The sequence below is a fragment of the Chlorocebus sabaeus genome, chromosome 19 (genome assembly GCF_047675955.1).
Source record: "Chlorocebus sabaeus isolate Y175 chromosome 19, mChlSab1.0.hap1, whole genome shotgun sequence".
Lineage (NCBI taxonomy): Eukaryota > Metazoa > Chordata > Mammalia > Primates > Cercopithecidae > Chlorocebus > Chlorocebus sabaeus.
This window is the reverse complement of record NC_132922.1, coordinates 12,959,285-12,977,440: the sequence shown is the minus strand read 5'-3', so window position 1 is coordinate 12,977,440 and position 18,156 is coordinate 12,959,285. Positions and strand designations below refer to the sequence as shown.

General features: G+C 47.5%; 1 protein-coding gene across 1 annotated transcript in view; it reads left to right on the top strand.

Annotated features, from left to right (window-relative positions):
- EIF3L (eukaryotic translation initiation factor 3 subunit L) overlaps positions 1-17,244 on the top strand; it is a 44,556-nt gene extending 27,312 nt beyond the window's left edge. The window contains exons 10-13 of the mRNA XM_073006725.1: positions 1,300-1,470; positions 3,427-3,924; positions 14,442-14,522; positions 17,036-17,244. Coding sequence (XP_072862826.1) covers positions 1,300-1,470; positions 3,427-3,924; positions 14,442-14,522; positions 17,036-17,074 — 789 coding nt within the window. The 3' untranslated portion in view covers positions 17,075-17,244. The remainder of the gene's footprint in view (positions 1-1,299; positions 1,471-3,426; positions 3,925-14,441; positions 14,523-17,035) is intronic.
- Positions 17,245-18,156: the final 912 nt, after the last annotated feature.

Genomic DNA, 18,156 nt, shown 5'->3' with positions numbered 1-18,156 from the left:
TTGCCTCTGGCCCTTCTTGCCAGAGCCAGAATATGTATTTCTAGAGAACCACTCTGATCTCTTAGGACAAATTTCCAGGAGAGGAAAGAGGACTCTTCCCTCAGGCCATTGAAAGTTGAGACTAAAACTGGGCAAACAGCTGTGGTAAAAAGCTGGACCGGGACGATTTTGATAGTTAATGACAGTTTTTTATTCTGTTTTCAAAATGGAGTGATCATGGCAGCTTGCTCTGTCGCCAGGCTGGAGTGCAGTGGCGCATCTCGACTCACTGCAACCTCCTTCTCCTGGGTTCAAGCAATTCCCCTGCCTCAGCCTCCTGAGTAGCTGGGACTACAGGCATGTGCCACCATGCCCAGCTAATTTTTATTTTATTTTATTTTAGTAGAGATGGGGTTTCACTGTGTTGGCCAGGATGGTCTCAATCTCCTGACCTCATGATCCACCCACCTTGGCCTCCCAAAGTGCTGGGATTACAGGTGTGAGCCACTGCACCCGGCCCATGGCAGTTCTTTATTCTTCACGTTTTGCTAAAGGATTGAGAAGGCCAGATGCAGTGGCTTACGCCTGTAATCCCAGCACTTGGGGAGGCTGAGGCAAGTGGATCACTCGAGGTCAGGAGTTCGAGGCCAGCCTGGCCAACATGGCGAAACCCTGTCTCTGCTAAAAATACATTAAAAAAAAAAAAAAAAAAAAGCTAGCCGGGTGTGATGGTGGGCACTTGTAATCCCAGCTACTCAGGAGGCTGAGGTAGGAGAATCACTTGAACCTGGGAGGCAGAGGTTGCAGTGAGCCGAGATCACACCATAGCACTCCAGCCTGGATGACAGAACAAGATTCCGTCCCAGAAAAAAAAAAAAGAAGTAAAGATGTAATTCTAAGATGGTATGTTCATTGATACATGGTTAGCTGTTGTGTTCTTCCTAACCACAGAAAAATATTACAGATACTTTTTATTTGGTGTTTGGCTCGTGTGTGTATGTGTTTCTGTCTTCCCTGTCCAAAAGGACTTAATTTAAAAAACAAGGAAAAATAACAAAACTGAGATGTATAGCATTTTGGAGCTGAAAGAGATTTTAGGAATTACCTGATCCAGAACCTTCTTGTTACAGCTAAGAAAATGGATTCCTCAAAACATACAACTTAATTGATGAATAGGAAGATGGGCTCTCAAACTCTGGAACTGCAGAGCTTCCTCTGGATAGTTCAGGGCTCTGCAGGGAAAACTCTTGGTGTTTCTACCTCTGGTTCTATCTAGGATGAATTGAGACTCATGGATGTATGTTCCACCTCCTTCTGCAGAGTATGTATTCCCGCGTGCCAGAGTGCCAGGTCACCACATACTATTATGTTGGGTTTGCATATTTGATGATGCGTCGCTACCAGGATGCCATCCGGGTCTTTGCCAACATCCTCCTCTACATCCAGAGGACCAAGAGCATGTTCCAGAGGACCACATACAAGTATGAGATGGTAAGGGGGACTCTGCCTGCCACCAATGACCTTTCTAATCAGAGGGCTCCTTGGCACCTATGCCAACCGTTCTTGATAAACACCATCCAAAATATTGCAATTTTAAGCCAAGAGTTCACGGCTATAGAGCGCTCTATGATGATTGTGCCTACTAGTAGATCACCCAGCTGGAGTGCAGTGACACAGTCACAGCTCACATCAGCCTCAACCTCCTGGGATCAGGCGATCATCCTACCTCAGCCTTCCCAATAGCTGGGTCTAAAAGTGCACACAACAGACACAACAGCGGCTCAGCGGCTAATTTTTTTGTTTTTTTGAGACCAAGTCTCTGTCACCCAGGCTGGAGTGCAGTGGTGCGGTCTCAGCTCACTGCAACCTCTGCTTCCTGGGTTCAAGTGATTCTCCAGCCTTAGCCTCCTGAGTAGCTGGGACTACAGATACGTGCCATCGCATCCAGCTGATTTTTGTATTTTTAGTAGAGATGGGGTTTCACCATTTGGCCAGGCTGGTCTCGAACTCCTGACCTCAGGTTATCCATCCACCTTGGCCTCCCAAAGTGTTGGGATTACAGGCGTGAGCCACCACGCCCGGCCAAAATGATGTTTTAATGGCTAGCATACTCTTAAGAGTTTCTGTTGTGATGCCTGTTACCTCAGATCATTAACATCTTGATGATAATATCTTTTGTTTCAATTATATCCTCCAGCAGTGCCTACATTTATTTATTCAGCATCAATATGAACATCAGGCCGGGCGCGGTGGCTCAAGCCTGTAATCCCAGCACTTTGGGAGGCCGAGACGGGCGGATCACGAGGTCAGGAGATCAAGACCATCCTGACTAACACGGTGAAACCTCATCTCTACTAAAAAATAGAAAAAACTAGCCCGGCGAGGTGGTGGGCACCTGTAGTGACAGCTGCTCGGTAGGCTGAGGCAGGAGAATGGCGTGAACCCGGGAGGCGGAGCTTGCAGTGAGCTGAGATCTGGCCACTGCACTCCAGCCTGGGCGACAGAGCGAGACACCGTCTCAAAAAAAAAAAAAAAAAAATACAAACATCAGAGTGTTCACTGGCTTCTGAGTGTTTTAATATAAGGTGTGGATATTGATGGGAAGGAGGATGGGTTCAAGGCATGCATAGAATTGGGAGGAGCTTCCTAGGCAGAGAATAGCATGAGCAAAGTGGTTGAGACTTGAAGGTGTGGTGATGCAGCAGCACAATAAACCGTTTTGGCTGGAGGGCAAATAGGCAGTAGGAATTGGGTTATTGGATTCTGAGAACCTTCATTAACCCAGGTAAAGTATAGTCCCGTGTCATTTGATGCTGCAGATACATTCTGAGAAATGCATCATTTGGTGATTTTGTTGTGTGAACATCCTAGAGTGTACTTACACAAACCTAGATGGGATAACCTACTACATACCCAGGCTACATGGTCTAGCCTATGGCTCCTTGGCTACAAACTTCTAGAACATATTACTGTACTGAATAACATAGGCAGTTGTAACACAAGGTATTTGTGTATCTGAACAGAAAAGATACAGTAAAAATACAGGATTATAATCTTGTAGGATCACCATCCTATATGTGGCCCATGGCCCGTTGTTGACTGAAACGTTGTTGCACAGCACATGACTGTTTAGTCTATATTCTGTGGGCATCAAGGTCGCATCAAAGGTTTTGGGTAACTCTAGTGATGTGTTGGACAAATTGGAGAGACTAAGGCAGAGGTGCCAGTAAGGAATCCAGGAGATGGCTAAGGAGAATCTGGAGCTAGGATGGAAGTTAAGTAGATCTAGAGGGAGGATTGGAAGAGAGGTGGGGTAAATTCAGTGGCTGGTATGAGACAACTGGATAAGTCAAAGATCTGTGCAGAGAATGGTGAGGCCAGTTGACAGTGGGGACCTCAGGAAGTCCATCTTATTTGACCGGGTACAACTCTCCACCCCATTCCCAGATTAACAAGCAGAATGAGCAGATGCATGCGCTGCTGGCCATTGCCCTCACTATGTACCCCATGCGTATTGATGAGAGCATTCACCTCCAGCTGCGGGAGAAATATGGGGACAAGATGCTGCGCATGCAGAAAGGTGACCCACAAGTCTATGAAGAACTTTTCAGTTACTCCTGCCCCAAGTTCCTGTCGCCTGTAGTGCCCAACTATGATAATGTGCACCCCAACTACCACAAAGAGCCCTTCCTGCAGCAGCTGAAGGTGTTTTCTGATGAAGTGCAGCAGCAGGCCCAGCTTTCCACCATCCGCAGCTTCCTCAAGCTCTACACCACCATGCCTGTGGCCAAGCTGGCTGGCTTCCTGGACCTCACAGAGCAGGAGTTCCGGATCCAGCTTCTTGTCTTCAAACACAAGATGAAGAATCTGGTGTGGACCAGCGGCATCTCAGCCCTGGATGGTGAATTTCAGTCAGCCTCAGAGGTTGACTTCTACATTGATAAGGTATGCTGTCCCCTGGGCTTGGGGTCTTGTATTAAGTGTTCACTATCTTTCATTCACTATTGTGGGCACATGAAAGTATATCGGGGAACAAAATCAAAGATTCTTGCCCTTGTGGTACTGTCACAAGGTGCCAGGCGCGGTGGTTCACGCTAGTAATACTAGTACTTTAGGGGAGGCTGGGGTGGGAGGATCACTCTAGTCCAGGAGTTCAAGACCAGCCTGGGCAATGTAGTGAGACCTTGTCTCTGTTTACAAAAAAAAAAAAAAAAAAACGAGATAAACAATAGATGTTTTTGGGGGTTTTTTTGTTTGTTTTGTTTTTGTTTTTGTTTTTGTTTTTGTTTTGAGACAGAATTTCGCTCTTATTGCCCAGGCTGGAATGTGATGGCACGATCTTGGCTCACCACAACCTCCGCCTCCCAGGTTCAAGCAATTCTCCTTCCCCAGCCTCTTGAGTAGCTGGGATTAGAGGCATGTGCCACCATGCCCAACTAATTTTGTATTTTTGGTAGAAATGGAGTTTCTCCATGTTGGTCAGGCTGGTGTCAAACTCCTGACCTCAGGTGATCCGCCACCCTTGGCTTCCCAAAGTGCTGGGATTACAGGCGTGAGCCACCATGCCCAGCTAACAATAGATGTTATAATTTTTTTTTTTTTTTTTTTTTTTTTTGAGACGGAGTCTCGCTGTGTCGCCCAAGCTGGAGTGCAGTGGCGCAGTCTCGGCTCACTGCAATCTCCGCCTCCCGGGTTCACGCCATTCTCCTACCTCAGCCTCCCGAGTAGCTGGGACTACAGGCGCCCGCCACTGCGCCCGGCTAATTTTTTTTCTATTTTTTAGTAGAGACGGGGTTTCACCATGGTCTCGATCTCCTGACCTTGTGATCCGCCCGCCTCGGCCTCCCAAAGTGCTGGGATTACAGGCGTGAGCCACCGCGCCCGGCCAGATGTTATAATTAAACTATGTAATAAGAGGTTGCCAAGCACTGCAGAGTAAAGGGAGGAAGAGGTGGTGGGAGGCACAGGTTGCAGTGTTAAATATGGTGTTCAGACAGGCTTTGTTGAGAAAGTGAAGTTTAAGCTAAGACTTGAAGGGAGTGGTTTTTGGTTTGTTTATTTTTTGAGTCTTAGTCTGTTGCCCAGGCTTGAGTGCAGTGATGCAGTCTCGGCTTACTGCAACCTCTGCCTCCCAGATTCAAGCAATTCTCCTGCCTCAGCCTCCTGAGTAGCTGGGATTATAAGAGGCTGCCATCACACATGGCTAATTTTTGTATTTTTAGTAGAGACAGGGTTTTGTCATGTTGGCCAGGCTAGTCTCAAACTCCTGACCTCAAGCAATCCACCCGGTGGAGGGTTCTTACTAGCTCACCAAAGGCCGTACACGGTGGTCTTGCCTGTAATCCCAGCACTTTGGGAGGCCGAGGTGGACGGATCATGAGGTCAAGAGATCAAGACCATCCTAGCCAACATGGTGAAACCCCATCTCTACTAAAAATAAATTAGCTGGGCATGGTGGTACATGCTTGTAGTCCCAGCTACCTGGGAGGCTGAGGCAGGAGAATCACTTGAACCGGGAGGCAGAGGTTGCAGTGAGCTGAGATCGCGCCACTGCACTCTAGCCTGGCAACAGAGTGAGACTCTGTCTCAACAACAACAAAAAAATCTCCCCAGATACCTGGAGGAAGAGCCTTCCAGGCAAAGGAATAGTTAGAGCAAAGGCCCCGAAGAGGAGTGAGGCGGATAAGTTTAAGGGACAGCTGCAGTATGCCCGAGTGGCCTGAGAAAGGAGGCTATGTAGATGAGGTTGGAGAAAGGGGGATGGTGCTTTGTAGACTGTTGGAGCACTTTACAAGTGGGAAGCCATTGTCCTGCTGCCTTTTTAATTTTTTTATTTTTAGTTAGCCATAATCACACCTCACATAACCTTCATTGGCCATACTGCCACTGCACAAAGCTCTTTTTTTTTGAGATGGAGTCGCATTCTGTCGCCCAGGCTGGAGTGCAGTGGCACGATCTTGGCTCACTGCAACCTCCGCCTCCCGAGTTCATGCGATTCTCCTGCCTCAGCCTCCTGAGTAGCTGGGATTACAGACGCACACTACTGCACCCAGCTAATTTTTTGTGTATTGTTAATAGAGACGGTTTCACTATATTGACCAGACTGATCTCGAACTCCTGACCTCGTGATCTGCCCGCCTCAGCCTCCCAAAGTGCTGGGATTACAGGCATGAGCCACCGTGCCTGGCCTTTTTTAAAAATTTTATTTATTTATTTGTTTTTGAGACGTCTTGCTCTGTCGCCTAGGCTGGAGTGCAGTGGTGCGATCTTAGCTCACTGCAACCTCCGCCTCCCAGGTTCACACCGTTCTCCTACCTCAGCCTCCTGAGTAACTGAGACTGCAGGCACCCACCACCATGCCCGGCTAATTTTTTGCATTTTTTAGTAGACAGGGTTTCACCGTGTTAGCCAGGATGGTTTCAATCTCCTGACCTTGTTGATCCGCCCATCTCAGCCTACCAAAGTGCTGAGATGACAGACGTGAGCCACTGCGTCCGGCCTCTCTTTTTTTTTTTTTTTAAGACAAGGTCTCGCTCTAGTTGCCCAGGCTGTAGTGCAGTGGTGCAATCTCAGCTCACTGCAGCCTCAACTTCCTGGGCTCAGGTGATTGTCCTACCTCATCCTCTCAAGTAGCTGGGATTACAGGCGCACATCACCACGACTGGCTAATTTTTTTGTATTTTTAGTAGAGATGGGATTTCGCCATGTTGCCCAGTCTGGTCTCAAACTCTGATATGCACCATTGTTCCCAGCTGATTTTAGGTTTTTACTTTATAGAAACAGGGTCTCAGGCCGGGCGCGGTGGCTCAAGCCTGTAATCCCAGCACTTTGGGAGGCCGAGACGGGCGGATCACGAGGTCAGGAGATCGAGACCATCCTGGCTAACACGGTGAAACCCTGTCTCTACTAAAAAAATACAAAAAACTAGCCGGGCGTGGTGGCGGTGCCTGTAGTCCCAGCTACTCGGGAGGCTGAGGCAGGAGAATGGCGTAAACCCAGGAGGCGGAGCTTGCAGTGAGCTGAGATCCGGCCACTGCACTCCAGCCTGGGCGACAGAGCCAGACTCCGTCTCAAAAAAAAAAAAAAAAAAAAAAAGAAACAGGGTCTCACTTTGTTGCCCAGGCTAGTTTCAAGTGATCCTCCTACCTTGGCCTCCCAAAACGCAGGGATTACAGGTGTGAGCCACTGCGCCTGTCCTGTCCTGATGTCTAACACCTTGGGTTAGTGCTGCCTGTTTGTGAACTTTATATAATGGAATTACATAGTATGTACTCTTTAAGTCTGGCTTCTTTTGCCCAACATTATAATTGAGTGAGTCACCGTCCATTGTGTGTAGCAGTGATTCCTTCGTGTTTGTTGTTCTGATAGTCCAGCATCTACTGTTGTTATTGTACTGCAGTTTATCCATTCTCCTGTTGATTAACATTTGGATGGTTTGTATATTACAAAAAATACAAGGAAGATTTTTACAGAGTGACTAGTAATACATTTGTATATGCCTGTGTATGCATCAAGTTCTTTCCAGAAGGATAAACAAGCAACATAGCAGTAGCTTCCTCTCAGGAGGGGAGGCGGGTTGAAGAATGGTGTTAGTTTTCACTGGTACTTTTAAGTTCAAGCTGGACATTTTAATGTCTGATAAGGTTTTCGTTTTTATTTATTTATTTATTTAGAGACAGTCTCATCGTATCAACCCAGGCTGGAGTGCAGTGATGTGATCTTGGCTCACTGCAGCCTCCACCTCCTGGGTTCAAGCAATCCTCTTGATTAGCTAGGACTACAGGCGCTGATGAGGTTTTTAAAATAATTGTTTTGTTTTGTTTTGTTTTGTTTTTAAGACTGAGTCTTGCTCTTGTTGCCCAGGCTGGAGTACACAATCTCGGCTTACCAGAACCTCAGAATCTCTGCCTCCCGGGTTCAAGCGGTTCTCCTGCCTTAGCCTCCTGAGTACCTGGGATCTGCAGGGATGCGCCACCATACCCAGCTAATTTTGTTTTTTTAATGGAGACAGGGTTTCTCCACCTTGGTCAGGCTGGTCTCGAACTCCTGCCCTCAGGTGATCCTCCTGCCTCGGCCTCCCAAAGTGCTGGGATTACAGGCATGAATGTCCGTAGGGCAGAGGGGCTTCTGTGCTTTGCTTAGAATGGTTTCTTTTTTCCCAAAATGTTCTGTTACTATCTTGTCAGCTCTTTGATGGTGTAAGGAATTTTTTCTAATATCCTGCATTTTTAGTTGTTTTTGTTTTTGAAAGCATTTTGGGCCAGGTACAGTGTCTCGTAGCTATAATCCCAATACTCTGGAAGGACAAGGCAGGAGAATTGCTTGAGCCCAGGAGTTCAAGACCAGCCTGGGCAACATACCGAGACCCCATCTCTACTTTTTAAAAAGAGAAAAAGCATGCCGGGCACGATGGCTCACGCCTGTAATCCTAGCACTTTGGGAGGCTAAGGTGGGTGGATCACCTGAGGTCAGGAGTTCAAGACCAGCCTGGTCAACATGGAGAAACCCTGTCTCTACTAAAAATATAAAAATTAGCCAGGCGGCCGGGCACGGTGGCTCAAGCCTGTAATCCCAGCACTTTGGGAGGCCAAGACGGGCGGATCACGAGGTCAGGAGATTGAGACCATCCTGGCTAACACGGTGAAACCCCGTCTCTACTAGAAAGTGCAATAAACTAGCCGGGCGAGGTGGCGGGCGCCTGTAGTCCCAGCTACCTACTTGGAAGGCTGAGGCAGGAGAATGGCGTAAACCCGGGAGGCGGAGCTTGCAGTGAGCTGAGATCCGGTCACTGCACCCCAGCCTGGGCGACAGAGCGAGACTCCATCTCAAAAAAAAAAAAAAAATTAGCCAGGCATGGTTGCACATGCCTGTAATCCCAGCAACTTGGGAGGCTGAGACAGGAGAATCACTTGAGCCCAGGAGACGGAGGTTACAGTGAGCTCAGATCAAGCCACTAGCATTCCCACCTTCATGATGGAGACGAGACTGCATCTTGAAAAAAAAGAGAAAAAGCATTTTGGTCTCAATGTATTGTTGGAAATAACACTTTTTGAGCAGTTATTAAAAATACATAATTTTGACCGAGTGCAGTGGTTCACGCCTGTAATCCCAGCAATTTGGGAGGCTGAGGCGGTCGGATCACCTGAGGTCGGAAGTTTGAGACCAGCCTGACCAACATGGAGAAATCCCAGCTCTACTATAAATACAGAAAAATTAGTTGGGCGTGGTGGCACATGCCTGTAATCTCAGCTACTAGGGAGGCTGAGGCAAGAGAATCACTTGAACCCAGGAGGCGGAGGTTGTGGTGTGCTCAGATCGTGCCATTGCACTCCAGCCTGGGCAACAAGAGTAAAACTCCATCTCAAAAAAAACAAAAACATGATTTTAGGCTGAGTGTGGTGGCTCACACCTGTAATCAATCCTATCACTTTGGGAGGCCAAGGCGGGTAGATCACCAGAGGTCAGGAGTTCAAGACCTGCCTGTGCAACATGGTGAAACCCCGTCTCTTCTAAAAATTAAAAAAAAAAATTAGCCAGGCATGGTGGTGCACACCTGTAATCTCAGCTGCTCAGGAGGCTGAGACACAAGAATCGCCTGAACCTGAGAAGCAGAAGCTGCAGTGAGCCGAGATTGTGCCACTGCACTCCAACCTGGGCAACACAGTGAGACTCTGTCTCAAGAAAAGAAAAAAACATAATTTTGATATATAATTTGCATGATAAGGCCGGGCGCGGTGGCTCAAGCCTATAATCCCAGCACTTTGGGAGGCCGAGATGGGTGGATCACGAGGTCAGGAGATCGAGACCATCCTGGCTAACATGGTGAAACCCCATCTCTACTAAAATTACAAAAAAATTAGCCGGGCGTGGTGGCAGGCGCCTGTAGTCCCAGCTACTCGGGAGGCTGAGGCAGGAGAATGGCGTGAACCCAGGAGGCTGAGCTTGCAGTGAGCCGAGATAGTGCCACTGCACTCCAGCCTGGGCGACAAAGCAAGACTCAGACAAAAAAAAAAAAAAAAAAAAAAAATTTTGCATGATAAGCTGGGCGTGGTGGTTCACACTTGTAATCCCAGCACTTTGGGAGGCCTAGGTAGGCGGAACACAAAGTCAGAAGATCAAGACCATCGTGGCCAACATGGTGAACCCCGTCTCTACTAAAAATACAAAAATTAGCCGGGCGTGGTGGCGAGTGCCTGTAGTCCCAGCTACTCAGGAGGCTGAGGCAAGAGAATCGCTTGAACCTAGGAGGCAGAGTTTGCAGTAAGCCGAGATCACGCCACTGCACTCCAGCCTAGGCAACAGAACGAGACTCCACCTCAGAAAAAAAAAAAAAAGGCCGGGCGTGGTAGCTCACACCTGTAATCGCAACACTTTGAGAGGCCAAAGTGGGCAGATCACCTGAGGTCGGGAGATCAAGACCAGTCTGACTAACATGAAGAAACCCCGTCTCTACTAAAAATACAAAATTAGCCGGACGTGGCAGCGCATGCCTGTAATCCCAGCTACTCGGGAGGCTGAGGCAGGAGAATTGCTTGAACCTGGGAGGTGGAGGTTGCAGTGAGCGAAGATCGTGGTTGCACTCCAGCCTGGGCAACAAGAGTGAAACTCTGTCTCAAAAAAAAAAAAAAAAAAATTTTTTTTTTGCATGATCCCAGCACTTTGGGAGGCCGAGGCGGGTGGATCATGAGGTCAGGAGATTGAGACCATCTTGGCTAACACAGTGAAGCCCCATCTGTACTAAAAGTACAAAAAATTAGCTGGGCTTGGTGATGGGCGCCTGTGGTCCCAGCTATTCGGGAGGCTGAGGCAGGAGGATGGTGGGAACCCAGGAGGCAGAACTTGCAGTGAGCAGAGATCACTCCACTGCACTCCAGCCTGGGCGACAGAGCAAGACTCCGTCTCAGAAAAAAAAAAAAAAAAAAAAAAATTGCAGGATATAAACTTCACCATTTTAAAGTGTGCAGTTCAGCCAGGTGTGATGCTTTACACATATAATCCCAGCACTTTGGGAGGCAAAGGCCACAGATCACTTTAGACCAGGAGTTCAAGACCAGCCTGGCCAACATGGTGAAACCCCATCTGTACTAAAAATACAGAAATTAACTGAGTGTAGTAGTGCATGCCTGTAATCCCAGCTACTTGGGAGGCCGAGGCACAAGAATTGCTTTAGCCTAGGAGGTGGAGGTTGCGGTGAGCCAAGACCACGCCACTGCACTCCAGCCTAGGTGACAGAGTGAGACCCTGTCTCCATAAATAAATTGAATGGGCCAGGCGCAGTAGCTCAGGCCTGTAATCCCAGCACTTTGGGAGGCCGAGGCTGGTGGATCACGAGGTCAGGAGATCGAGACCATCCTGGTTAACATGGTGAAACCCCATCTCTACTAAAAATACAAAAAATGAGCTGGGCGTAGTGGCGGGCACCTGTAGTCCCAGCTACTCAGGAGGCTGAGGCAGGACAATGGCATGAACCCAGGAGGCGGAGCATGTAGTGAGCCGAGATTGCGCCACTGCACTCCAGCCTGGGCGCCAGAGCGAGACTCAATCTCAAAAAGTAATAATAATAAATAAATTGAATGAATGAACAAATGAGCAATTCAGTGGTTATTAGTATGTTCACAGTGTTTTGCAACCATCTCCACTGTCTAATTCCAAAACATTTCTGTCCCCCCAACAAGAAACTCCCTACCCACTAGCAGTCACTTGCAGTTCCCCAGTTCCCCCTTTCTGCCATCCCCTGGCAAACCACTAATCTGCTTTTGGTCTCTCTGCATTTAACATTTCAGATAAGTGGAATCATGTAATATATGGGCTTTTGTGTTTGGGTTCTTTCACTGAACATGTTTTCAAGTTTCATCCATATTACAGCATGTGTCAGTACATTCCTTTTATAGCTGAATAATATCCCATGTATTAATGTACTGCATTTTGTTTATCCATTTGTTAGTTGTTGGACATTTGGGATTTTGGGGTTTTTTTGTTCCTTTTTTCACTTTTTGTTTTAGGAATAGTGCTGCTGTGAATATTCATTTAGAAGTTATTGTGTGAACATATGTTTTTAATTTTCAGATATATATCTAGTTGTGGAATTTCTAGGTCAGTTTGAGTAGTCTGTTTTTGCAAGTTCATCTTGCTTTAAAATAAATACTCTGATTTCATTTTTATGACTTCTGGAAGATTTGGTTTTTGGCATAAGTTAGCTACCCCGATACAAACAGTTTTGCCAAAAGTAATAACACGTCAATAGTGGAAGTTTTCCAATACTGTTATAAATCATGCTTTTATAAATCAAAGAAAACTCAGCCAGGCTTGGTAGCGTGTACTTGTAGTCCCAGCTATGGGAGGGAGTCCCTTATAGCCCCTGCCTTAGAAGGCTGAGGCAGGAGGATGACTTGAGCCCAGGCGTTTGAGGCTACAGTGAACTACGATCTAGCCACTGCGTTCCAGCCTGGGTAACAAAGTGAGACCCTGTTTCTAAAAATAAATAAATACATAAATAAAGAAAAATAAAGAAAACTCTCCCTTGCCAGAATCATGTCAAGCCGGTTTTTTTTTTTTTTTTTTTTTTTTTTTTTTTTTTTTTTTTTTTTTTTTGGAGATAGCATCTTACTCCTCCAGTTGTCCAGGCTGGGGTGCAGTGGCAAACATCACAGCTCACTGCAGCTTCAACTCCTTGGGGGCTCAGGTGATCTTCCTACCTCAGCCTCCCAAGTAGCTGGGACTACAGGAGTACACCACCACATCTGGCTAATTTTTGTATTTTTTGTAGAGATGGAGTTTTACCATGTTGCCCAGCCTGGTCTCAAATACAAACTCCTGGGTTCAGGTCGTCTGCCCACCTCTGCCTCCCAAAGTGCTGGGATTACAGGCATGAGCCACCATGCCTAGTTTTTTCTCAATACCTGACATATATACATTCTTTGGCAATTATAGTAGCCTCCTGCATCCTTTTGTCACCTCTTAATTACCTGCCTAGCTATTCTCAACTAATCTGGGTGGTTTAACAAAACATTTATCCTAAGAATTGGCCATTTGGTTATTATTTAGTGCATGTTTTATTGTTACTCCTCTGTTGCTGGTTCAGGTTCGTCTTTGGCAAAGTGCTTCTTTTTTCCCCCTTTTTGACTCTTCTTTCTTAACTTGAAAGAAATCCTATCAGAGATTTAGAATGTTCTTAGGTCTTAACCTAGAGGATGTAGAAACTTTTAAAGTAAAACGGTATTCAAAATACTTTCAGCTAAAAACAAAATTTGAAGATTGGACGAATTTGCAATTTTATCAACAGTGTAGGAGCGTAAACTTTTTTTTGAAATGGAGTCTCTGTTTCCAAGGCTGGAGTGCAATAACGCAATCTTGGCTCACTGCAGCCTCTGCCTCCCGGGTTCAGGTGATTCTCCTGCCTCAGCCTGCCACGTAGCTGGGATTACAGGTGCCCATCACTACGCCCAGCTAATTTTTGTATTTTTAGTGGAGATGGGGTTTCACCATGTTGGTCAGGCTGGTCTCGAGCTCCCAGCCTCCCAAAGCACTGGGTTTACAGGCGTGAGTCACCGTGCCCAGCCAGCATAAACATCTTTATTCCCCAAATAAAAAAGACGAGGCCGGGTGTAGTGGCTCACACCTGTAATCCCAGTACTTTGGGAGGCCAAGGCGGGTGGATCACAAAGTCAGGGGATTGAGACCATCCTGGCTAACATGGTGAAACCCTGTCTCTACTAAAAATGCAAAAAATTAGCTGGGCATGGTGGCGGGCGCCTGTAGTCCCAACTACTCGGTACTCAGGAGGCTGAGGCAGGAGAATGGTGTGAACCCAGGAGGCGGAGCTTGCAGTGAGCTGAGATCGCACCACTGCACTCCAGCCTGGGTGACAGAGTGAGACTGTCTCCAAAAAAATAAATAAAAGACAAAAATAAAAGTCTAGAAAATAAAAGTACAAATGAATTGATTAAAAAATGTATATAAACTTGACCGGGCGCGGTGGCTCACGCCTGTAATCCCAGCACTTTGGGAAGCTAAGGCGAGTGGTTCACCTGAGGTCAGGAGTTCGAGACCAGCCTGACCAATATGGTGAAACCTCATCTCTACTAAAAATACAAAAATTAGCCAGACAAGATGGCGGGCACCTCTAATCCCAGTTACTCGGGAAGCTGAGGCAGGAGAATTGCTTGAACCCTGCAGGCAGAGGTTGCAGTGAGCTGAGATCGTGCCATTGAACTTCCAGCCTGGGCGACAAAAGCAAAACTCCGTCTCAAAAAAAAAAAAAAAAGGGGGGGGGGTGGGAAGAAAGAAAAACTCTAGAGAGAGTGACTTACTGTTAACTGGTGGTGTTTTTCCAGTGGTCTTTTCCCCGTCTTTACATCTAACACTATCATTTGTCACTTGCAAGTCCATGGTGGCTCCTGGGTTAGATGGCCCTGCTCCTCCACCTGACTCCTCCTCTTCCCTGACTCTGCTTTCCTCCACAGGACATGATCCACATCGCGGACACCAAGGTCGCCAGGCGTTATGGGGATTTCTTCATCCGTCAGATCCACAAATTTGAGGAGGTGAGAGATCTGAGAGAAGAGGGGTTTTTGTTGGCTCAGGACAGGGCTTAGGAACTGAATCGAGAGTTTACATTTTTTTTGTTTTTTTTGAGACAGAGCTCTGTCGCCCAGGCTGGAGTGCAGTGGTGCGATCTCAAGCTCCGCCTCCTGAGTTCACACCATTTTCCTGCTTTACCCTCCCAAGTACCGAGTAGCTGGGAGTACAGGCACCCGCCACCATGCCCAGCTAATTTTTTGCATTTTTAGTAGAGACAGGGTTTCACCGTGTTAGCCAGGATGGTCTCGCTCCCCTGACCCTGTGATCCACCCGCCTTGACCTCCCAAAGTGCTGGGATTACAGGCGTGAGCCACCACGCCCAGCCAAGAGTTAACATTTTTTAAATTTTTATTTCTTTATTTATTTTGAGACGGAGTCTTATACTGTCATGTGATCTTGGCTCACTGCAACCTCTGCCTCCCAGGTTCAAGCGAGTCTCCCGCCTCAGCCTCCCGCATAGCTGGAATTACAGGCGTGTACCACCACACCCAGCTAATTTTTGTATTTTTGGTAGAGACGAGGTTTCACCATGTTGGCCAGGCTGGTCTCTAGCTCCTGGCCTCAAGTGATCCAGCCTGCCTTAGCTTCCCAAAGTGTTGGGATTACAGGCGTGAGCCACCATGCCTGGCCTTTTAAAATTTTTCAATTCTAGGCCGGGCGCGGTGGCTCAAGCCTGTAATCCCAGCACTTTGGGAGGCCGAGACGGGCGGATCACGAGGTCAGGAGATCGAGACCATCCTGGCTAACCCGGTGAAACCCCGTCTCTACTAAAAATACAAAAAACTAGCCCGGCGAGGTGGCGGGCACCTGTAGTCCCAGCTACTCCGGAGGCTGAGGCAGGAGAATGGCGTAAACCCGGGAGGCGGAGCTTGCAGTGAGCTGAGATCCGGCCACTGCAGTCCAGCCCGGGCTACAGAGCAAGACTCCGTCTCAAAAAAAAAAAAAAAAAAAAAATTTCAATTCTGTTTTTTTTTTTGTTTTGTTTTTTTTTTTTTTTTTTTTTTGAGACGGAGTCTTGCTCTGTCACCCGGGCTGGAGTGCAGTGGCCGGATCTCAGCTCACTGCAAGCTCCGCCTCCCGGGTTTACGCCATTCTCCTGCCTCAGCCTCCCGAGTAGCGGGGACTACAGGCGCCCGCCACCTCGCCCGGCTAGTTTTTTTTTTTTGTGTGTTTTTAGTAGAGACGGGGTTTCACTGTGTTAGCCAGGATGGTCTCGATCTCCTGACCTCGTGATCCGCCCGTCTCGGCCTCCCAAAGTGCTGGGATTACAGGCTTGAGCCACCGCGCCCGGCCAATTCTGTTATTAAGAAAGCCTACTGCCCTCTAGCCTGGGCAACAGAGCAAGACCCTGTCTCAAGAGAAAAGAAAGAAAGAAAAAGAGGCCGGGCGCAGTGGCTCATGCCTGTAATCCCAGCACTTTGGGAGGCCAAACTTGAGATTAGGAGTTTAAGACCAGCCTGGCCACATGGTGAAACTTCATGTCTACTAAAAATAAAAAATTAACTGGGTGTGGTGGTGCACGCCTATAATCCCATCTATGCAGAAGGCTGAGGCGGGAGAATCACTCGAACCTGGGAGGTGGAGGCTGCAGTGAGCAGAGATCGTGCCACTGCAAAAGAAAGCCTGAGGTTGGCCCTTTAAATTTTCAAGCTAGACTGGCTGGCTGCTTGGGGTTTGGGGAGTGGGGTTGGGACTGTAGGAATTGCTGCATCAGCCTTCTCCAGAGCATCTCTTTCCAAGATCTCCCTCTGCGGGTGGCCAGCGCTCCTCTCCCTCCCTGGTATTTCCTAATATGGATGGATTCACTGCCTGTTCTTGCCCATCCCTCCCCATTTGGCATTGTTTTCCAACTTAGACAGGTCTGGCTAGTTCCTGCAGGCTGGAGGACAGGAAACTCTGTTTTGACATACTTGGTGCATTCCTTGTCTTGCCCTAGGAGACGTCTTATGGGTCAGGTCAAACACTGTAAGGGTGTGGGTCTCTCTTTATGGCCATTGCTGGGGCTACTGTGTCCTGGTGCTTTGAGTTCTCCAGCAGAGGTCAGGCTCTTCCTGCAGGATCCTAACAGCCCTGCTGCTCTTTTTACTTTCTGGCTGTTTAGATCACATCGGGCTAGGGCTGTCTTCTAACAAGGATCCTGTTCTTGTGAAAGGAGAAAGCTGCTGATTCTTCCCCTAACTGAACTAGTAACCTTGAAACATCTGGCCACTCTGAATCCTTTTTCTGGCAGATGGATAGAGCAGTGTTGGGTATGGGTTTGTTGAGTGTGAAGGGCAGGTAAAAGAACAATCTGCATGAACTGTGCAGGGCCATATGAATGTCACGGCTTTGCATACTCATAGTGGACACCCACATCAGAGACTTCCTTTCTTGGCTTCAGAGGAGCAGCTGGGAGTCTGACCTAGTGATCATACACACTATAGGAAAGGGGTTAGGGAAATCCCCGTGTGTAACTTTGCTTTTCTTTCTCTTCTAGCTTAATCGAACCCTGAAGAAGATGGGACAGAGACCTTGACGACTTTCACACACATTATTCAGGAACCTCTTTTGATATATTATAGGCAGGAAGTGTTTTTGCTACCATGAAACCTTTACCTAGATCAGCCATCAGCCTGTCAACTCAGTTAACAAGTTAAGGACCGAAGTGTTTCACGTGGATCTCAGTAAAGGATCTTTGGAGCCAGATTTGTTGACTCATTATTGTAGGAGAGAATTTGTGGGTTATGGCAGTAATACATCATTTCCCATGTGTCCTGATGCTTTCAGGATACAACAGTTGTTAGTGTTTAAATTGAATTATTTTTATTTTATGCTTTTGAGACAGAGTCTCACTCTGTCTCCCAGGCTGGAGTGCAGTAGTGTGATCTCAGCTTGCTGCATCCTCCGCCTCCCAGGTTCAAGCAGTTCTGCCTCAGCCTTCCAAGTAGCTGGGATTACAGGCGTGTGCCACCACACTCAGCTAATTTTTGTATTTTCAGTAGAGATGGGTTTTACCATGTTGGCCAGGCTGGTCTCAAACTCCTGGCCTCAAATGATTTGCCTGTCTTGGCCTCCCAAAGTGCTAGGATTACAGGAATGAGCCACCACACCCCGCCTAAATTGAATTTTTTTTTTTTTTTTTTTGAGATGGAGTCTCGCTGTGTCGCCCAGGCTGGAGTGCAGTGGCGCGATGTCAGCTCACTGCAAGCTCCGCCTCCCGGGTTCCTGCCATTCTGCCTCAGCCTCCCGAGTAGCTGGGACTACAGGCGCCTGCCACCATGCCCGGCTAATTTTTTGTGTTTTTTAGTAGAAATGGGGTTTCACCGTGTTAGCCAGGATGGTGTTGATCTCCTGACCTTGTGATCCACCCGTCTCAGCCTCCCAAAGTGCTGGATTACAGGCGTGAGCCACCGCGCCTGGCCCTAAATTGAATTCTTAAATCCCTCTTGTTCATAAAACAATATTTCAGTTTACAGGACATTTTCACATTCAGTATTTTGTTTGTGCCTCACAAAATCCTATGAAATTTAAATGACCTTCTGTAATTTTCATGACATATTTGTGGCAGTGCTAGGTCCTGGAAAGAAACTATTGTACACTTCCTACTGCCAGGAACTA